Here is a 20,006-nt window from a genome sequence, read left to right as displayed (position 1 = left end):
GTTTGTAAATTGTGATGCACACTTTTGAGAGTCAGCACTCACTGTAAACTGACAGATAATATTTAACTTTCAAATACAATACAATCACTGATGGTTGATATCGTTCTTGTTTATGCAAATCTTACATGCATCTGACGGATTTACTGGTTAAAAGGACCATAATGTCAAGCAGCAGATTACTGCACCTGTCAAAAAAAAAGTGGTCTATTTCTCTGTCCCATTTGCCTTATTAAACTTTAGACTTCATCACTATGTCTATTACTGTGTTCAATCTTGGATTTTCTATTTTGTAGTGTGTTTCTTTTGTGTTTGGGTTATTCACAAATCTGGGTTGTTGGAATAATCACCTGCTGTTTTGAATTGTGCTGTTCATCTGCAATGTTCTGGCTTACTTTTCTATTTTTTGTGCATGTATTCTCCAGCATATCACATGTCCTTATAGCTTTCTTAAAAAAAAAATACCAGGAAGATTTTTAGATTATCTAAACTGGTTGTTTATTTTTTTCAAAACTCAGTTTTAAAGCAATAATCTTTTTATGAAATCATTTTTTTGAGACCAAAAAATAAGTTTATAAAACTCATTTGAAGTCATAGCACTCTATCTGATCATCCTATTACTTGTTTCCAATGCCTAAAAATGTTTTATCTTTTAATATTGTCACCAACTTGTAAAAAAAAAATCACTTTCAACAAGTATTTTAAAGAGTTTTACTTGTCATTATGATGTCTCACAAACATGTTTTCCTCCCTTTCTGCTTTTAGATCACATAGCAAATTGAAATGGAGTTGCATTTTTTTTAATTCAACCAGACAGTAATTATTTGTCTCAAGCATTACATTGGTTTTTTAAATTTATATATAATCAGGTTTTTCGGTCCTTTTAATAGATTTTACATGTTGATTTTGTACAAAAACTAAAAAATGGGCAAATAATACGTATTTTCTTAATATAATAAATTCAATATCATATAATAGTTTATTTGGTCATGAACATAATGGATTATAGTGCTGGATTTATTGAAGTTTGGATTTATTCTCACAGCGACCTCTGCAGTTCACGTGGCAGAAAGATTTAGTGCTCTGGCCCTTTAAGAAAACTGATCACTCGTGCGGGTGAGCCACGTATGGTCTAGTTAGTGCGCATGCGCGTCCATCTCACATCCGGGGTTGGTAGCTGTACATAGTGCCCCATAGTGTAACTCTTCACACTCTCTCTGTCTTTCTTCTATTTTTATACATTTTTTACTTGTGCCACTGAGACAGTGGTCGGAGTCTCTTCTTCAACAAAACAAACCGTCTGGTTGGAAGTCTTCTCTGAGAAGACGCCTGTCAATATGAACTTTCTCAGGGGAGTGATGGGAGGGCAGGCTGCCGGGCCGCAACCCACCGGAGCTGAGACGGTAGGAATCTAGCAATGCTAGCTACATCTGACTTGAATTTTTGCCGCTATGATCCACAAAAAAAACGAAGACATGTATAGAAAAGAAAAATGATAAATTTATGTTATTGGGGCGCATTTTAAAAGATAAGTAACATGGAATCGGTTGATTTAAAAAGCCCTTAAATGTAAGGCTATCACAAGCTAACCTAGCAATAGTCGTCGAACGAAGTATTTTGTCCGTTATTTTTAGTAGTCATAAAACACTTATTCTTGCATTTATAATAAAACACATTTTACTATAATTCACGACAGTTAACAATAAATACAGATCGAACTTTAATGTAAGTTGAAGCATTTTGTTAATTTGGTGTCTCTAGTGGTTATTTAGATTACAAGAAATAAAAACACACTTTCGTGTGCTAGTTTTTTTTAATGAACTCCTTTACATCTGTGACTTCACCCCAGTAGAATGTAGAAAAACGGTTCAATCTTAATTTCCTGATGGGGATTAAATTATGGTTTGCTTAAATTTGTCTTTCTGTTGACTTCCTTTCAATTTTTAATGATATCTTTGAGTGGTGAAGTTATCTGTAAATAAAACATTTTTTTGTATTTAAATGTGATCAAATTAACCTTTGTATTCATTATTAATAATGTGCCATGCTACAGGACTAATCTTTTTGGTTTTTTTTGTTTGTTTTTTTAGCATCAAGCCTTTTATAACAGCCCTTCAACACTAATTTTGGGTGTTTTATAGTTGTGGGGAAAATATAGATATGTAAATAAAAAGTATGACACAAAATTTAGATTATTTTGATTAAGAAATTAAAAATGTGTTCTGGAAAAAAACGTTTGTCTTCTTGTTTGTTAACAGATCCAGAAGTTGTGTGACAGGGTTGCTTCCTCAACACTCCTGGAGGACCGAAGGGACGCTGTCCGGGCCCTCAAATCCCTTTCTAAGGTATAGAATTAACACAAACTCTGCAGATGTACATTTAGGTAGGGAATGTAGGAAATCTTTGTGTTTGTGCTTACATTAAGGCTTCAATGTCTTATCTATGAGAGAGCTGAATTATTGTTTTTTTTGTCTTAAATAAGAACAGATTTTATTTTTAAATTGGCCGCCACCACTTTAAGATGCTTGCTTTAATGCTGACCATCTTATAACACATCTGCATCTTTGTATGACACCATTAAGGATTTGATGCTCCTCAGGTATTCTTCTAGCATGAGCTGGTTCTAAGTTGGGCTCAGAATTGGCAACTTGATTCCTATGGAATGAAAAAAGGATGGATTTTATTTATTTATGTATAAATCATACAGAAAAATGAAGGTGTCATAGAGGAATTTACAGGTAACTTGTTGAATTTTATTTTCCTCACTAGCTTAAAGAAAAATTAATATACGGAAAGTGTTAAAAGGCATATTATAATAAAATCATACTGTACCAAACGTCAAAGGATGTAGGTCTAGTGTGTTAAATGTTCTTAGTTTTTCAGATAAAATCTCTGAATTTAACCTTTGACCTTCAACCTTTTTTTTTTATTTCTTACTGTGAAGCAGTTTATTTGTAAAAATAAATAAATAAATAAGAACTAAACTCAAGAAAAACATTTATAAGCCTTGATCAATAATTTTAGTAAATATTCTTTATTAAATCATACATTTCATTGGACTCTGAAAGCATTTTTTCTTGTAGACTTAAGTTGTTTTTTCTAAAGTTGCAGAAACAAAATCCATTATTGAGGAATCCATTTTTTCTTTTTTTTGTAGAAATACCGCATGGAAGTTGGCACACAGGCCATGGATCACCTGGTTACCATATTGCAGACTGACAGGTATCTCCTTGTTTCTAGATTGAAGCCCTTTTTCTCACATTATAGATCAATAAACGACAATTGACCTGTAAAATAGAAGTCGGGCTGAAAAAAAAAAAGATATTTTCATTTTTTGAAAATATTTTAATTTTTCCCCAAATGCTCCAGATCTGACTCTGAAATCCTTGGCTATTCTTTGGACACACTCTACAACATCATCTGCAATGATGAGGAAGAAGAACAAGGTACACAACCTATAAGGTTTTGGTGTTTTTATTTTGTCCTGGTACGATTAGATTAATTTTTATGTCTATAATAACAATAACTCTATAGCAATCCTTTTGGATTCCCGAAATTCAAGTTCATTGTACTTAATAGAGAGCCACCACTAGCAATATACTAATTCAGTATTATTTAATCGGTTTTGATAAGTTCACAACTTGATTTCATATTGATTTATATTTCAAATTTTGATTCAAAACTAATTGTATTTGGAAACAAATATTGATTTTCTGAAGGGAAATTGATTTGTTTTTATTAAACGCAGCTTTACTGAACAGTGTTGCGTTTGCATGAGCACAAAGCTGGACGTTTGTATCAGTTTGTGAGCCTTCGGTCTGCGTTCCTTCCTTTTTTAATTACTTCCACTAGTATTGAATGTGTTGTATAAAGATTTTCCTGTTTCTCTTCTCTTTCATGTTTTAACCCCACAGATGAATCAGAAGGTAAATCTTTTGGATTATGCATGATGCCAGCCTCTTTAACCACGCCGTTCATCCATGCACATTGGTGCCCCTGCAGTGGCCGACATTAGTTGGGGGCATTTTTACTCAAAAACCTTTGAACTTCTGTGTGACTTGAGACGAGTAGACGATTAATTTTATTTATTGATTTCTTGCAAACCCAACAACTCTTCTACTCGCCTCATGGAGACTTAAAGGTGTGCCTGTTTATTGATGAACTGTTGTGCTGTTGCTGCTCTACTGCACAATGACTAACCACAAATAATATTGCTGTACTGTAAAGCGACACCAAGGGGTTTGGGGGTGGTGCCATTGACTGTATAAAGGAACTGGACTGAGTGACCAGGTGGCTCCAGGTACCCGCTGGCTCCAAGAAGCCAAAATCCCATAGACATCTATTGAAGAATAAATATAACGTAATCGATTTCATGAAGTTAAAATCTCACTAATGTGAACGTTGTATGAATTCACTGTCTTCTGAAGTTAAAAACTTTGATGGTTTATTAAAAATACATTTAAATACATTTTTTTGGCAACAATTGTTCAGATGCAATGCATTGTGGTCTATATTCGCCAATCTGGTGAGCATTGATGCACACTGGTTTTTCGCAGAGACTTCTGGGAAATTTCTAGGGCACTTGATTTTGTCATTGTAAATTTGGACAACCCTACAAAATTACAAATGCACAATATAATGCACTATGTAGTGGGCAGTGAAGGAATTTGGTGACTAAATTGACTGTTTTGTTGGAGCTTGAAGTAAACCATTTGCTATGGGTGATGTCTCACTCCCTCTGTTCAGTTCTCACATACAGTCAATGGGTGGTACTGGCAATGCTTTACTAATACCACAAAGCTGTCTGATTATTATTATTGCTGTTTGTTCACGTTTTGTGTTGTAAAATATAACCCCTTCCCCCAAAAGTTTCTCCAAATCTCCACAAAAACAGACACGATGTCACGTGATGATGGAAAATCAAGACTAATGCTGGTTAAAAGTGCAGTGAAAAGCAAGACAAAAGCAGAGGAAAAGGATCTGGAGCTGATTGGAATAACACGCTACGATTTCAAAAGAGATTATAAGTTAACGAGCATCATAATCTCATGATTAAATCTAGAAACAGGAAATGGAACTACTGTCTTTGAAAAGGTTCCACTGCTTTTCATCCCTGTTAATGCAACAAAAAAAATAACTGACTGCTGATCCAAACTCAGTGCTGGGGATCCCATGACCAAACATTCTTCTACCATAGCAGCATCCACTGGGACGGTAGTCCACAGACTTAGCTGCTCAAGTTTTCCATGTTTTCCTCAGATGAGAATACCCAGAAGCAGACAGACGACCTCTGCGCCCTGTTTACAGAGAAGTTCCTTCAGGATCCTGAGCGAATCACGCTGCTCCTCACCCTTCTGGAGGTACGGCCCTGTTCTCCAACCATCGCAGACAGATTGCTTCCGATGCGTAGAGTGTAACTGTCGGCGGGGGGGTTTCAGGAGTTTGACTTCCACGTGCGTTGGCCTGCGGTGAAGTTGCTGACGGCTCTTTTGAAGAGTCAAGGCGCCCAAGTGCAAGGCATCATTCTCGTCAGCCCCATGGGTGAGTATCTTCTAGTTCACTCAGTCTAACTGGCTACAATCTTTATTTCTATTTATTTCCTTAAATTAAAATATAAACACTAGATTTTCCGCCACAGGTGTTTCCAGATTGATGGACCTGTTAGCAGACTCCAGAGAAGTAATTCGCAATGATGTGAGCGCTTCTGTCTTCCATTTCATTACCCATCGTGAAATATTGGTGGGACTTATGAGTCATGTTGTCTGCTTCCTACAGGGCTTACTGCTGCTCCAGCAGCTAACCAGAGGCAACGCAGCCATTCAGAAAATCGTGGCTTTTGAGAACGCCTTTGAACGCCTCCTAGATATCATCACGGAGGAGGGCAGCAGCGATGGAGGTGAACAGAGTCGTGTGTGCAGAACTGCTAAAACCCTCTTTTTTGTGTGTGTACTCATTCCCCCCTCCTCTTTCCTCTGCTGCAGGTATTGTGGTGGAGGATTGTTTGTTGTTGCTGCTCAACCTGCTAAAGAACAACAGCTCTAACCAGAACTTCTTTAAGGAGGGCTCTTACATCCAGAGAATGAAGCCCTGGTTTGAGGTTGGGGATGATAACTCTGGCTGGTCCGCACAGAAGGTCACTAACCTCCACCTCATGCTGCAGGTAGCCAAAGCAGCGTTCTCGTTTAAAAGTGTTCCCAGTGGTCTTTAATTAGAACTATGCCATTTTTTAAGAAAAGGAAACCTTTCTATGATCTAGTTTCTGCAGAGCAGCAGGAGTTTAATAGAAATTCACAGGTGAGCTATAGGCATGCAGCAAGCAACGCCCTCCCCACTTCCCTTTGCCCATAATTGAGAACTCTCAGTTTACATGCTCTCCTGCTAGCTAACAGCCCCTCACAACCCCAGCCCAACATTACTGCTGTATCAAAAAGTGTATTTTCTACGTCACAAATAATTCTGGTCTTTTTATCGTGTTTTTGTGGCATTTTTATCATGTTGGAGAACATATTAAGAGTTTTAAGCTCAAAATATTGTTTAGTATTTTATTCAAATCGTTGTTAATCAAGTGATGGGGAAAAAGGTTTGAAAAAGCTTAACCACATTTAACCTTTATTGTGTTCTTGTCAAAATGTTCAAACCTGAACACAATTCCAGGGTTAAAAGATCACTGGGAATGCTTTTAAAATGGATCAAAAGATGAGTGGAGTGGGTCGTTCACAGAATCCATGTCAAAGATGACTAATAGTAAGATTTAGAGTCTTAACAAGCTTATAATTTCCAGCTGGTGCGAGTGATGGTGTCTCCAGTGAACTCCCCTGGAGCTACAGCGAGCTGTCAGAAGTGCATGTTCCAGTGTGGCTTGTTGCAACAGCTGTGCACCATCCTCATGGCCACCGGTGTGCCCGCCGATATCCTAACAGAGGTAACCACAGAGAGTACGGACGCTGACCCACCACAGGAAGGTTACGGCAGAAACGCTGACAAAAATGTTCCTTCGACTGCTCCTTTCCAGACTATAAACACAGTTTCGGAGGTGATCAGAGGCTCACAGATCAACCAGGACTACTTTGCCTCAGTCAACGCCCCTTCAAGCCCTCCACGGTAATGAAAGTTTAGTTTTCTCCCCCAAAAAGCTGGCAATGCACGTTAGAGTTGGCTGGATGTTTGATCTCTGTTGTTTGTGTTTGCAGACCAGCCATCGTGGTGCTGCTCATGTCCATGGTGAATGAGAGGCAGCCGTTTGTGCTTCGTTGTGCAGTTCTTTACTGTTTCCAGTGTTTCCTCTACAAAAACCAGAAGGGTCAGGGGGAGATCGTGGCTACACTACTTCCCTCAACCATCGATGGTTCGTTTCAATCTGTTTCTCAAAGCCTTTAAATGCAATTATTTTTTTAACCGGCTCTATTCTTTTCCTCTTTAGCCAATTCTATCTCTGCTGGTCAGCTCCTGTGTGGAGGTCTGTTCTCAGCAGACTCCCTGTCTAACTGGTGTGCTGCCGTGGCCCTGGCCCATGCTCTCCAGGACAACCTCACTCAGAAGGAACAGTTGCTTCGAGTTCAGCTCGCTACCAGCCTGGGCAAACCTCCCGTGTCCCTGCTGCAGCAGTGCACCAACATCCTGTCCCAGGTAAGGCACCGTAGTACAGACGGAACAAGCTATATGTGTTCTGTTAGCATGAAACGAGTTAGCCCATCAACATAGATCAGTGCTAAATTGTAAACCCCAGTGAAGAGAACCGGTTTGCATTGTTGTGGTTTTGCAGGGTGATAAGATCGTCCGACGGGTGAGTAACGTACCTCTGTGTGTGTTTGGGTGTTCTGGTTATTTCAGCTTGGCAAAGGAAGTAGGGGTCTCTGTGACCCGCTTGTTGGTGGATTTTGCTTTTCTTGGACTATTTAGTGGCCCGCCTTTTTACTGGAGTCTATGACCCAGCGACTTTTATTTAATAGAAAGTGAAATGACTGCGCTCAGTGTGGAAATGCCAAAAATGGGAAATGAACTCATCTACGAAACCAACAGAAGGGCAGCAGCTGCTTCTAGATGTCCTGTCTTCTGTGACCTCTTAACCTTTTGCTTTGTGCTTTGACCTTTGATTGCTCCTGTGCTTGGCTTATTTGGGGCGTTTTAATTTTCCAGTGAGGGCTCTTTAGAGTCAGCAGAGGAAGCGTCTTATCCATTTTCTAATTCCTATCATGCGGTATAAAAACGCGTGTTTTGGACTTTTGACTCCCATGTGGGATCTGCACTGTATTACAGCAGTGTTTTCCCTGAGTCAGACTCATAGTCTTTGTCATCATACTAATCAGTTTTGTTGACCTGTTGTTGTCAGACCACTGACTGGACATGAGAACTGGACAGAGTGCATGTGACATCACCAATAGAAAACGGTCAACTTTCAGCTCCAATCATTAATTCAATTCAGTCGCCGTTTTATTTCGATACGTTGGAGCCAGACGCCGTCAGTAAGCAGTCAAAGTCAGGACAAACTGTCAATCACTTTCAACGTGAGACCACACACTTTTATTGAAGTCTGATTGGTAAGTGTATAACTTAAATAAATTGTAATAAAGAAAAAAAGGATTAGCTAGAACATTTAAAAAAAATATATCAGATAAGAATAGTTATTCTGACAAATAGAATGACTGAGTACTTCCTGTTTAGAACGTCAGGTGGGGGAGGTCAGGTGGGGGTGTTTGTGGATGACCAACACGTTTGAACAAGCTTGATTCATTCTCTGATGTGTCCCACAGTGGGGCCTTCTGGACTGAATGGTTGGCCCACACACTAACCGTAACACTCTCTGCTTTCTCTCATTTGTGGGTTTTCTGAATATTTTTAAGTTCATATAACTCCTGATTTACTGAAGTTTTTCCTCAGAGCAGACGGACGGATGATGTTTGGTCTGTGGCTGGTTTTTTATTTGTTTATTTATACCTCGAACTTTCATGCTCCATTCCCTCAACATTTCAGGCAGATTTAGCTGATTTAAAATCACTATCTGCTATCCAACAGTTACCACAGAGTCTGGTCACTGACAGAAGCAAGAAAAACCCAAATGAAGAAAATTAGAAACTAGATTTTCCTCTGGGAGTCTGAGTAGAAATGGTGGTTGTGCAGGTTTCTGGATAGTTTTTATTTTCTGATCTTCATTAGTCTATTAAAGTGCCTTAATGTGCAGACATACCTTTGATAGAAACCCCAACCTGTGATGATGTCTTAGATTAGACATCCACTAAAATTCATGACTTCTGTCTTAGCAGAGTCAGCTTTCACTTATGGTCTTGAAAACTTTACACTTGTGTTGAAATGCAGCTGCCTCTTTGATTTTACTTTTTTATGTGTATTTTTGGAAAGGAAAAAAAAAATACAACTCTCCCAGTAAGGCTGGATATTACTGTCAAAGTACTGAATCCATGCAGCTTTAATTTAATGTATGCTTCAGCGTGAATTCCTTATTTTAATGTATTTCCATCCAAAAGTAAATAAGGTTGTTAAAGGAAGTTAGTTCTCACACATTTCCTCATTGAAAATAAACAAAGGTGGAAATTTTATGAAAAGAATTCATTTAAAGTGCTGATCGACCTGTTTTAACCCAAGTTTAAAGAGACTTTGACATTACTGCACTTTTTTATACTGAATTTATGATCTAGAACAATAGAATGTGACATTTCCATAAAATGAATATCTACTTTTTTTCTCTTTTTCTAAAGATAATTTATATTTTGCCTTTCAGTCAAAAACTTTAAGTTAACCGAATTAAATCCTATCTGTCCTTTTTTTATTTTACTTTTTACTTTTCATATTTGGAGACTAAAGCAAGAAAGGTGATTTTATTTATTTTAATTTTTTTGTATGCTTTCCTGATCATCCCCTCCACATGTGTGTTAAAGCACACACATGTGGCACACACCGTATCTGCTTGGCATCCATTGCTTCAGTGAAGGAAAGACATGCGTCCTTCTGCTGGCGCATGCTGCGCAAATTCTCAAATGCAAATTAAGGCAGGATGGCATAACATTGGTACTTTTCAGCTAAATTAAAAAAATAAATTAAAAGAACATCCTCTGAGTAAGGCCTAAATGTTTATTACTCTGCCTGAAAAGAAATCATTTTGAGCAAATATCTGAGTAAAAGAGAACAAAATGTTTTACAATTTACTACAAGTGAACGTTCGGTGTCTAATTTTATTCAGATAGTTTACAGTTAAACAAACTTCCACCAGTCTAACGAACAAACCCTGAAAAGAAAGAAGATGGACTTTTAACAGGAAGAAAGAACAAGCTTAACCAGACTGGGAAAAGCCGTTTTCTGCTTCAACCGGTTCCTCTGAGGAGAACAGCAGAACGTGGAGACAGAACCTCAGTGTTTGCAGTAATAGAACAAACCCAGTGCATCATGGGGTTTTATATTCTCTTATTTTTCTTCTGGAAATGGCAGGAAAACCTACAGTCTAGTGCTAAGTGCTGGGCTGTGTTAGCATATGTGGTGTTCAGTCTGGACCTTCGCTACCCGATGCTAGCTAGCACATGTACTCGCAGTAGAAAGAGTTTGGTGGGAAATGCGGTGCGGTTTAAATCTGGTGCATCTTGCTTTTTCTTTCACATCTCTATTCAGATACAGGAAAAACTTGGTGTCATAGAATTCTGGCTTGGAACAAACCTCAATTGTGAATTTCTTTTGGTTCTTCTGTGAATTGAAAAGGACGCCATCCAAACGTCACTAAAAGTCCAAGTCCCTGATTGGTCAAAGTTTAACTAGTTTAAGCTCCAATGCGCATACACATGTTTTGTATGGAGAAAAGGGACGTAAAAATAATGGGGTTGAACGCAGAAGTACAAAAGACACACATACACATACATTTACATCAATTTTTAATTGGAAGTGGTCACTTGAAGATGCAAATCTTTGAGTTTCTAAAAATGGGTTTGATTGCTTTTTGATAAATCTTATTTTCACCTCAGAATTCAAAGTAGAAATAAAAGAATTGAGAGGGTTTTAATCCAGTTTTGGTTCAAACGACTATCAAGTAGAATTATGGAGTGAGTCCATTGGCAGACTGAGATGGTTTGAACATGTTCAGAGGAGGGATAGTGGATATATTGGTAGAAGGATGTTGGAGATGGAGCTGCCTGGCAGGAGGGCAAGAGGACGGCCAAAGAGGAGATATATGGAAGTCTTAACAGAGGACATGAAGTTGGCTAATGTTAGGGTAGAAGATGTTCATGATAGAGTGAGGTGGAAAACGATGATTCGCTGTGGCGACCCCTGATGGGAAAAGCCGAAAGAGAAAGAAGAAGATTAGTCCGGTATTCTTATAAAAAGGGAATGCAGACTAGTTTGTCTTTAAAAGTTTGGCAACCATAAGCAGGAGAAAATCTTAGTTAATGAGAAAAATGTAAATATTTTTGACGTTTGGTTCCATTTGATGACCTCTGGGATGTCCTCTGAATAGTTTGTCCAGCAGTTTCCACCAAACTGAGCTGATTCCTCATTCTGTGATACTGCGTAGTATTAACAAAGGCTTTCTGGCTTTCTGTCATTAAAATGCGAAATCCGGTCAACAAACTGTTGTTTTGGGCCAGACAGGAAAAAAAAAACATTTTCACTTTAAGTTTCCTTTCCTTCCCCTTCAACAACAAAAGGTTTATTAGTGAGTCAGTGCTGCATGAGCTGATACCTTTTAATGTAAGTCCACTCCCATGATGCTTTGCTCTACAAGAATGATGGAAATCATTTAGTGGGTAAAAAATATGAAATGTTTTTTTTTGCATGTTTGGTTTTGTTTTATTCTTTAAAACATCCAAACTGTTTGGTGTTGGCTGTAATGGATACTAACACTTGGCATCATTTGACTGCCATAACGATGATTTCAAAACATTTGTTTCCATTTATTATTTATAGGTGTGGTTATTTTTTGTTTGTTTGTTTGGCCTTCAAATGCTTATTTAAGGCTAATTTCTTTCAAATATTGCATTTTTCTGCTTGTTTTAGGGTTAGTTGTTAGTTGTTTTGTGCTTGAGTGCTTTAAAAAACCGTGGAGTTCATTTTGCGGGTGTTCTGTGGTTGTGATTCGGTTGAGGTTTAGATGAACTCTGAACCCGATCGATTTTAACCCTTCTAACTTCCACTCCTGTGTTTAGTTCTTTGGGTCTGAAGTCTCTTTGTGTGAGCTGTCTAACATGCTTTTGATGCCTCTGCTCGCGTGTCAGAAGCTCCTCGTCAGACTCACTCTTTGGTTTTCTGCAGGGCAGCAAAGTCCAGACCAGGGTGGGCCTCCTCATGCTGCTGTGCACATGGATCAGCAACTGTCCCATTGCTGTCACGCACTTCCTGCACAACCAGGATAACGTTCCCTTTGTATCCTTCATCACGACCTTTTTACCTTCTCCCCCCTTTGACCTCTGAGTCTACATTTCTGCTTAAATGCATCTTCACATCAAATCCGACCTCTGAGTGTAAAGAGGACCCATGTGTTTATTGCTGGGGAGGGAGCCCCTGTCCTCCACTGGCTTCTCTGCATGAGCCTTGACTCTGAGTCCTGCAGCTGACGGCTCAGATCTCTGAGAACCTGGGAGAAGACGAGAGGCTGGTGCAGGGCCTTTGTGCGCTGCTGCTCGGCATCTGTATCTATCATAACGATAACTCACTGGAAAACTACACCAAGTACGTGTCTTTGAGTCACTTTAACATTCTGTTAGACTCGATGTTTGAATGAAAACACAGATTTTCTTCCCGTCGTCTTCAGGGAGAAGCTAAAGCAGCTGATTGAGAAGCGCATCGGAAAGGAGAACTTTGTGGAGAAGCTGGGCTTCATCACCAAACATGAACTGTATTCGCGGGCGGCCCTAAAGCCGCAGCCCGTCTTCCCGTCGCCGGAGCAGATGCTGTTCGACCACGAGTTCACCAAGCTGGTCAAAGACCTGGAAGGTCAGGGAGACCGCCGTCCTCATGTGCAAGTGATGGTTTGAGTCCCAGTTGACGTAACGCTGCTCATCACAGGGGTGATCACCAAAGCGGTTCACAAGTCCACCGAGGAGGACAAAAAGGAGGAAGAGGTGAAGAAGACGTTGGAGCAGCACGACAACATCGTAACTCGATACAAGGAGCTGATCAGAGAACAGGTTTGTCGAATTTGGCTTCTAAAAATGTTGCCCATTAGTCGTGGATTTGCTGTAGTCTCCAGATAACATCAGAGTTTGGACTGTGTGACTCAGGATGCTCAGATCCAGGAGCTGAAGGAGCAGGTAGCAGCTCTGTCCTCCCAGCACGAGCAGATGCAGGCCACTGTCGCACAGCAGCTATCCCAGATCCAGCAGCACAAAGACCAGTACAACATCCTGAAGCTGAAACTAGGTCAGTCCTCGTCCAACACGCAAAAGCTCACTCTGACACTTTTTACAGTTTCTATAACCTTTTTGTTGGTTTAGAAATGATGGAGACATTCATGTCTGATCCTTTTTGCTCTAAAGAGCAGCTTATGTTATTAAAGGAAATTCATTTTCTTGTCTCTTATCTGCCTTTGAGGGAAAAGCTTCCACTGTAGCTGAAGACTGGATTTGTAGGGTTTTTATTTACACTTTGAAAGGTTTGAGTCACACGTCCCACAGAAAAAGTCACTTTTCCCTGAGCTTTTTCAGATTTTTAGTTTTTGATGATGGCTTTTGGTATGAAACGTTGCTGATTATTGTAGTCCTTTTTTTCCTGTTTTCCAGAAATGTAAAAGAAAGTCACTTCTTGGTTTTCAAAGCTTAACTTTGTTCCGTCTGTCGTGTTGCAGCAGAAGCTTTTTATTGCAGTTAAGACACAAACATGAATAACAACACAATTTGCCATCAACTCCTGTGACCAATCACCTGCTTCCTGGCCCTTCTAGGCATTCTGGGTAGTGTAGTCATATCACATTACATGATATTTGTTACTGTGCCTGATTGGGAAAAAAAACAGCCAGTAATCTTAAAATATTTTCTTGATTTCCTTTGATGGTAAATAATATTTTCAGTCTGTAAATTCTCCCAATTGCCTTAATGGTGGTGTAGTGGTTAGCACTCTCGCCTCACAGGAGAAGGTTTGAATCCTGGCCGGGTTCTTTCTGTGTGGAGTTGGCATGTTCTCCCATGCATGTGAGGGTTTTGTGGCTTCCTCCCACAGTCCAAAAAGCGTCTTCATAGGTTCACTGATGACTCTAAAATGTCCCCAGGTGTGCTTGTGTGAGTTTGTGTACCTGCAACAGACCGGCGACATGTTCAGGGTTTTAACCACGCCTTTGGCTTGTGACCCAAAAAACGATTTAGCGGCTTCTGATGATTTGAGAGATAAATCTTCATGTCTGCGAACCACAGCAGGTCTATAGTGCTGAATCAGCAGCTTCTATCTGACTCTCCTGTTTGTTTAAACAGAAACGGTGTTCCCGTCAGCCCTCTATAGAAATGAGACTCGTTTTACCTCAGAATTTAATCGATGCTTTAAGAACAGGTGTGTGGTATGTCTGAAGGATTGGAGTGTTTTGGTATGTAATCATGTGTATTGTCATCTTCAGGTAAGGAGAGTCCGAGTCAGGGGGACGGCTCCCAGCAGAACGGACTGCAGACCGAGGAGCTCTCTCAGCTCAGAGAGGAGCTGGACGAGCTCCGCAAGCAGCACGCAGTCCTGCAGACGCAACTCGCCGAGCGAGACGCACTAATCACCACCCTGGTTAGTAGATCTAGAAGATTGAGTGAGTGTGTGAGTGAGTGTTTGTGTGTGTGCTGGGATGAGGAGGATTCTAAAAACGTCATGAAATAAACCAGTAAATAAAATAATTTCTGCTGATTTGAAAAGTGACATCTTTGTTCAGAGCTGAAGAAAAACCATTGCATCCGTTTTTGTCACCAGCTGTAATCTACTTCAATTTGAAGGTTTAAATGTCTTGAAATGTGATTCCTGGTATTTAATGTTTATTTATTTCATTGTAACTGTAGCAGTCGAGCTCCCAGACGACAGAGAGCCCGGCAGGAGGATCAGACAACACAGAGCTGCTGCAGGTGAACTGGGACTTTTTTATGTGCTGATACGAGTTTGCTCCAGTTAGTACATGAGAACAACGCCAAACTGTAAAAAGATCTGGGTTATGTCATGTCTATCATGGAGACTTTAAAAAAGCACGAATACAGATACGCCACAGGGCAGTGTGCTGAGCCCTCATCTTCTTCACTTTGCTCCCTGTTTTTACTTTGAAAGTCCTAATGGATGTGGACCATCAGAGCAAGTGGTGCTCGGACACAAACCTCATGGAAAAAGCTTTCAAAAGCAGACCTGAAGGATCTCCTGGTTCAGATCATTGCAGATCCAGTCTTGATGGTAGAAAGAAGAGTTTGCTGACTATCACCAGCTGGTTAAGACTTTTCTGCAATAAAGGTGTAAAAAACACAAACAAACGCCAAACTGCCTCCCTCCATCCTGTGAACATCTGCAGGAGCTCAGTTCCTCTTGACTGTTTGTCTGTCCGCTGCTGAAAGACCAGATCTTTCCCTAGAATTGTTGGAGTTGAGCATTTCAAACAATCTAAAAAGAGACGATCAGAACAGATGAACAGTTTGAACCGTTTCCATCTGGCAAACCGTTCAGAGCGCTAAAGTCTGGGACTAATGCTTTCTAAAGTCGTGCATTTTAACATAACTAAAATACTGCTATATTTTTCTCAAGTGATCGTTTTTTGTTAAGTCGCAAAGTCGGTTTGGTGAGATTTTTTTTTATCATTCTCACTGATCAGCTATCAGCTCAGTTTCAGTTTAGCTGTATGGGACTTTGATCTCAGAGCTATTTAATACCCCGCCTGTGGTTTTTACACAAACCACCTGGTCTGAGAAAGTCTGTAGTTGTTCCAGCAGGAGGAGTAAACTCACCGCCTGTGAGGCATGAATTACAGAGGTACCTTTGGTGCTGAACCTTTATTTAACTCTCAGGAGTCTAAGGTGGAATTCAAAGTTTTTGTCTCCTTTTGGAGTTTGATGTTTTCACCTTAAAAACTGTTGGTCATTTTTTTTCAGTACGACTTTACCAGGGTGTTTTAGTTGTCATTTTGCTGTATGGTATTAACGCATTTGACCTGGAATCATACTAAAAGAAACCCAAACTCATGCAGATTTATTTTTTTACTTTGAAAATACAAATGTTTTGTATAATTTATGATTAACTATGTAGACATTGGGCAAAGCGTTCAATGCAAACAAACTGTCAGACCTTTCAGTACAGATATGGTATCAAAAGAAAAAAGGTCTACAAAACATTTGTTGGCCTCCCTAAAGTGTTTTTTTTTTTATCTGAACACATATTTGGCGAACATTAAAGCCATTTTTAAGCAGCCAGAAATGCCTTCTCAAATTCTGAAATTCAAACTTTTACACACAATCCTTTCATCCATCCCTTTCCAAGAAAAGACTGGTTAATGCTAGACGTGTCAGGTTTTAAACACAAATAGTTGTATTTCTTTACAGTCATCAAGGCGCTAATGGGAGTTCCTTGTTTGTCTTCTGTTGCTGCAGGAGCTGGAGGCTTTACGGAGTCAGGTTCAGTCCCAGTCGTCAGAAATCAGTCATCTAAAGACGGAGAGGCAGGAGCTGCTCACAAGAGCAGAAGCTGAGGTAAAAATCCCAAAACATGAAACTGCTTTAAGAAAAGTTTCCTGCATTCCTGAACCGTTTCTTTATTTTTATGACCGCTAGCCATCTGACACGGCGCCCCCCAGCGCTTCAGCAGAACTGGAGAGCAGACTGGCAGCACAGACATCTGAGACGGAGAAGATGAAGGTGGGTAATAACACCTGTAGAGATGCAGGTTGTTGTTATTTTTTCGGTTGATCCTCCACGCTGTTCATCAACCTGCAGAGGAGCGTGGCTGAGCTGGAGCAGCAGCTGGCTGCTTCCACGAGCACGGCGGCCATCCTGCAGACAGAAAAGGAAAAGCTGCAGTCCGAGGTCCAGGAGTCCAAGAAGGAGCAGGACGACTTGCTGATGCTGCTGGCGGACCAGGACCAGAAGATCCACAGCCTCAAGAAGAGACTCAAGGACCTGGGAGAAACGGTAAGAAAACCAGATCTCAGAGCAAGTCTGTCAGAGACGGTCCTACATTGTCTCACCGTCAGAGGCTCCAATGGATCCTTAAAGAGCTGTGGATTTTCACCAATTCACAAATCAAGATCAACAGTTCATGTCTTTTTACTGGACGTATAAAAATGCAAATAAGCATTTAATCACCAACATTTATAGCTTAATGTAAAACAGGAGATCAGAATCAGCAAAACACAAAGATTTTAAAATACAATAACGATATCTGTCACTTGAAACAAAGTCACACTCAGCGGTTTTTCTGTCGACTTCCTGGTTAACTCAAGCAGTAAACCAAACTTAAACGTCGCTTCGGATCATTTCTTCTGAAAACGTTTTGTAGGTTGATTGGAGAGCCTCAGGTTCAGTTCCCGGTCTGCCATCCCATCTGTCGAAGTGCCCTTGGGCAAGGCACATGGTGGTTTTAGGTCGGCGTCAGTGTTCAGCAGCGGCATTGACGGTTTTCTTCTGACTTTCAGTGAGCTGTTTCAGCTGGTGAAAGATGTCACTCAGCTTTGTGTCGTCTCTGCTGTAGTTAGACTCTGGCTCTCTCCTTCCAGGTGGAAGATGAAGACGACCTCGACACCAAGGACCAGACGTCAGATGATGATGACGAGGAGGAGGATGAAGATGATAAATAAAAAAGAATGGAGGGAGAAAAGACTTTGCAGAAACGCATCAGAAGAAACTCAACACTAGACACGGAATCAGTTTCTTTCCCAGCTGTCGCGCTGTCTTCATTTTCCTTTGTCTTGGCGCATTACATGCACTTGTTTTTTCTGTTAAAGTTTGCCAACAGTTCCACTTTCAGTGCCGTTTAGCAATTTCAGTGCTTTCATCTCATCGACTTTATTCATTATGTGGTTACGATCGTCACAAGTTTTTTGTTCATTCTAAAAAAACAAGTAAATGAGCAGAAGAGTTCATTTTAACACAGAGGGGTCGTCATTTAGAAAGTAGAGTGCAGGTATGAGCCCAGATTAGAAAAGTGACGGATGCGCCGGTGAGGATTACCTGCGACACGCCACGCCTCTGCATCCTGGATTGCTCCGCCCTCGTTGTCGGAGTGACGTCAGCATTCCAAGCATAGAGTTGCGTTCCCCCTTCACAGCTCAGGCCAGCCGCTCTGCAACATGCTGCAAACATCCACCAGTCAGAGAAATGGATTCTTTTTGCAGCGTTCTTGTTCAGTACTGGTATCCAGCTTCTGTATGATATTGTGTAACTTATCAATCTACGAGCCACCTTGAAAGGAATAAAATAATCTAAATGTGGGCCGTATGGAGGATTATTTGTTTATTAAATTTTAATAAATCCAAAGTGAGACTTATATTGATTGTATCTTGATTTAAGATTATCAAAGCAGTTCATACATCTAATAGAACATCTTATGTTTGTTTTTTCTCTCCATTTTTTATTTGTATTTCAAAGGATTACTTAAAAAAAGTCTAATACATCATTCATGTTTTATAATGGTATTTTTCCATCTGATTTGATTAATTTAGTAAAAACATTTTTGTCTAAATTAACCCCCAGCCCCAGTCTTCTTTTAATGGGTTATGTATAAAACGAATAATATTTTATTGGTTTAATGTTTCAGTTCTTACTTGAAGCACCTACATGAGTTTGTAGATGAATACAAAGGGGGCCCAGTAATAGGTTTTGAGAAACGCCATTAAAAGACATTTGTTCTAGCTATGATGCTTCTGAAGAGCCTTCCTTGAATCTGACTACCGGTATATTCAAGAATATATTAGTCTACTAAGGTTAAGTCTAGTAAACGGTATTTTATTTTTAAAAGAAGTTCAAATAAATGTCTTCCTCCAGGGCAAACTTCTACTGCAGTTTATCTATGAAGATTCATTTATGTAGGATGGTTCCATAGCAAAAATGTTTTAATTTTCTTCTCTTCTGCAGTGTTTAAAAAAAAGAAGTCCAGGGTCGTCGGACTTTCATAACTTCCAGTGTGGACAGGTGTGTCTAGAAGAGCTCTGCACTATCAAGAATAGTAAAACATCTTTAATTTGATCACAATTGTTGCATAACAAACAGCAAGAACTTAAAAAAGGCAAGATAATGCTAAACTAGAAAGCTGGATTTAATAAAAAATGAAATAGTTGTTTCTTTAAAACAAATCTTCCTGTAATGACCGACTTTCATCACTAGAGGGCAACAAATTCCTCAAGATGAAGAGAAACCAAACCTCAAACCCATGAAATGACTTTCTGCAAGGCCTTTTTCATAATATTAACAGAAAAGCAAGGGATTGGTGTGGTTGGTGTTTATATAAACTTAAGCTAATACTTAAAATGCTCTTTTCCACACTGGAAACTAAAGAAAAGTGATTGTTTTCATGCTGTCAGCACAGCAGTTTCACTCCCTTCACTGATCCGAAAGTCCTGCAGACACACTGATGTTCAGCTCTTTCTTTCCTTTTGTGCTCCTGTCTGCAAATCCACAATTCCCCATACATCAAAACTACTCATACAAGTTGAGATTGAATCCTATTTGAAACATTATCTGGAGTTTGATTCATTTAGTTTAAAAATGGTTTTGATTAAATAATGTTTCATTTCATTTTAAATAAAAAGCTGCTCATGCAGGTGGAGGTTGACTGAAGGGTGAAGCTCCGAATGTTTATTTAGAGCCGGGCTCTACAACCTGAGGCTCCGGCGCCACATTGTGGCTCTTTGGCTTAGAAAACAAATGCACATAATTTGAATAATTACTGGGTTTGTTGTTTTGGTTCATTTCATTAGGATTATGTTTAGATTTTTAACATGTCAAATCACTGAGAAAAATGATGGTAAAGCGTTTAATCTACTGTGCATCCATCCATAATGATAGAAAGTTTGACTTTATTATACACTTTAAGTAAATCTGCTGCAGCAGGAAGACACACAGTGTATTTTATTTTGAAAGGAACTA

The 20,006-nt window shown here is 39.7% G+C and overlaps 1 protein-coding gene across 4 annotated transcripts; it reads left to right on the top strand.

Moving 5' to 3' along the window:
* Nucleotides 1-1,111: 1,111 nt before the first annotated feature.
* Nucleotides 1,112-18,408, top strand: LOC101171138 (general vesicular transport factor p115). Of its 4 annotated transcripts, XM_023960400.2 has the most exons (26): nt 1,112-1,400; nt 2,256-2,342; nt 3,155-3,219; nt 3,367-3,443; nt 3,912-3,923; nt 5,257-5,357; nt 5,436-5,538; nt 5,636-5,691; nt 5,773-5,893; nt 5,979-6,157; nt 6,779-6,919; nt 7,010-7,098; nt 7,188-7,342; nt 7,418-7,623; nt 7,760-7,780; nt 12,244-12,354; nt 12,542-12,660; nt 12,743-12,924; nt 12,997-13,118; nt 13,212-13,350; nt 14,534-14,688; nt 14,955-15,017; nt 16,518-16,616; nt 16,698-16,781; nt 16,860-17,054; nt 17,639-18,408. In XM_023960400.2, the coding sequence occupies exons 1-26, from the start codon at nt 1,335-1,337 to the stop codon at nt 17,717-17,719; spliced, it is 2,829 nt and encodes a 942-aa protein (XP_023816168.1). In that variant the 5' UTR covers nt 1,112-1,334; the 3' UTR covers nt 17,720-18,408. The 4 variants fall into 4 exon arrangements, with proteins under 4 accessions (XP_023816168.1, XP_023816209.1, XP_023816254.1 ...); XM_023960441.2 differs by lacking the exon at nt 3,912-3,923; XM_023960486.2 differs by lacking the exon at nt 7,760-7,780.
* Nucleotides 18,409-20,006: the final 1,598 nt, after the last annotated feature.

Source organism: Oryzias latipes, chromosome 1 (assembly GCF_053564925.1).
Source record: "Oryzias latipes strain Hd-rR chromosome 1, Olatipes_Hd-rR_3.1".
In the NCBI taxonomy this organism is placed as follows: Eukaryota; Metazoa; Chordata; class Actinopteri; order Beloniformes; family Adrianichthyidae; genus Oryzias; species Oryzias latipes.
The sequence above is the reverse complement of the archived record's forward strand: the minus strand, read 5'-3'. Positions and strand labels throughout refer to the sequence as shown.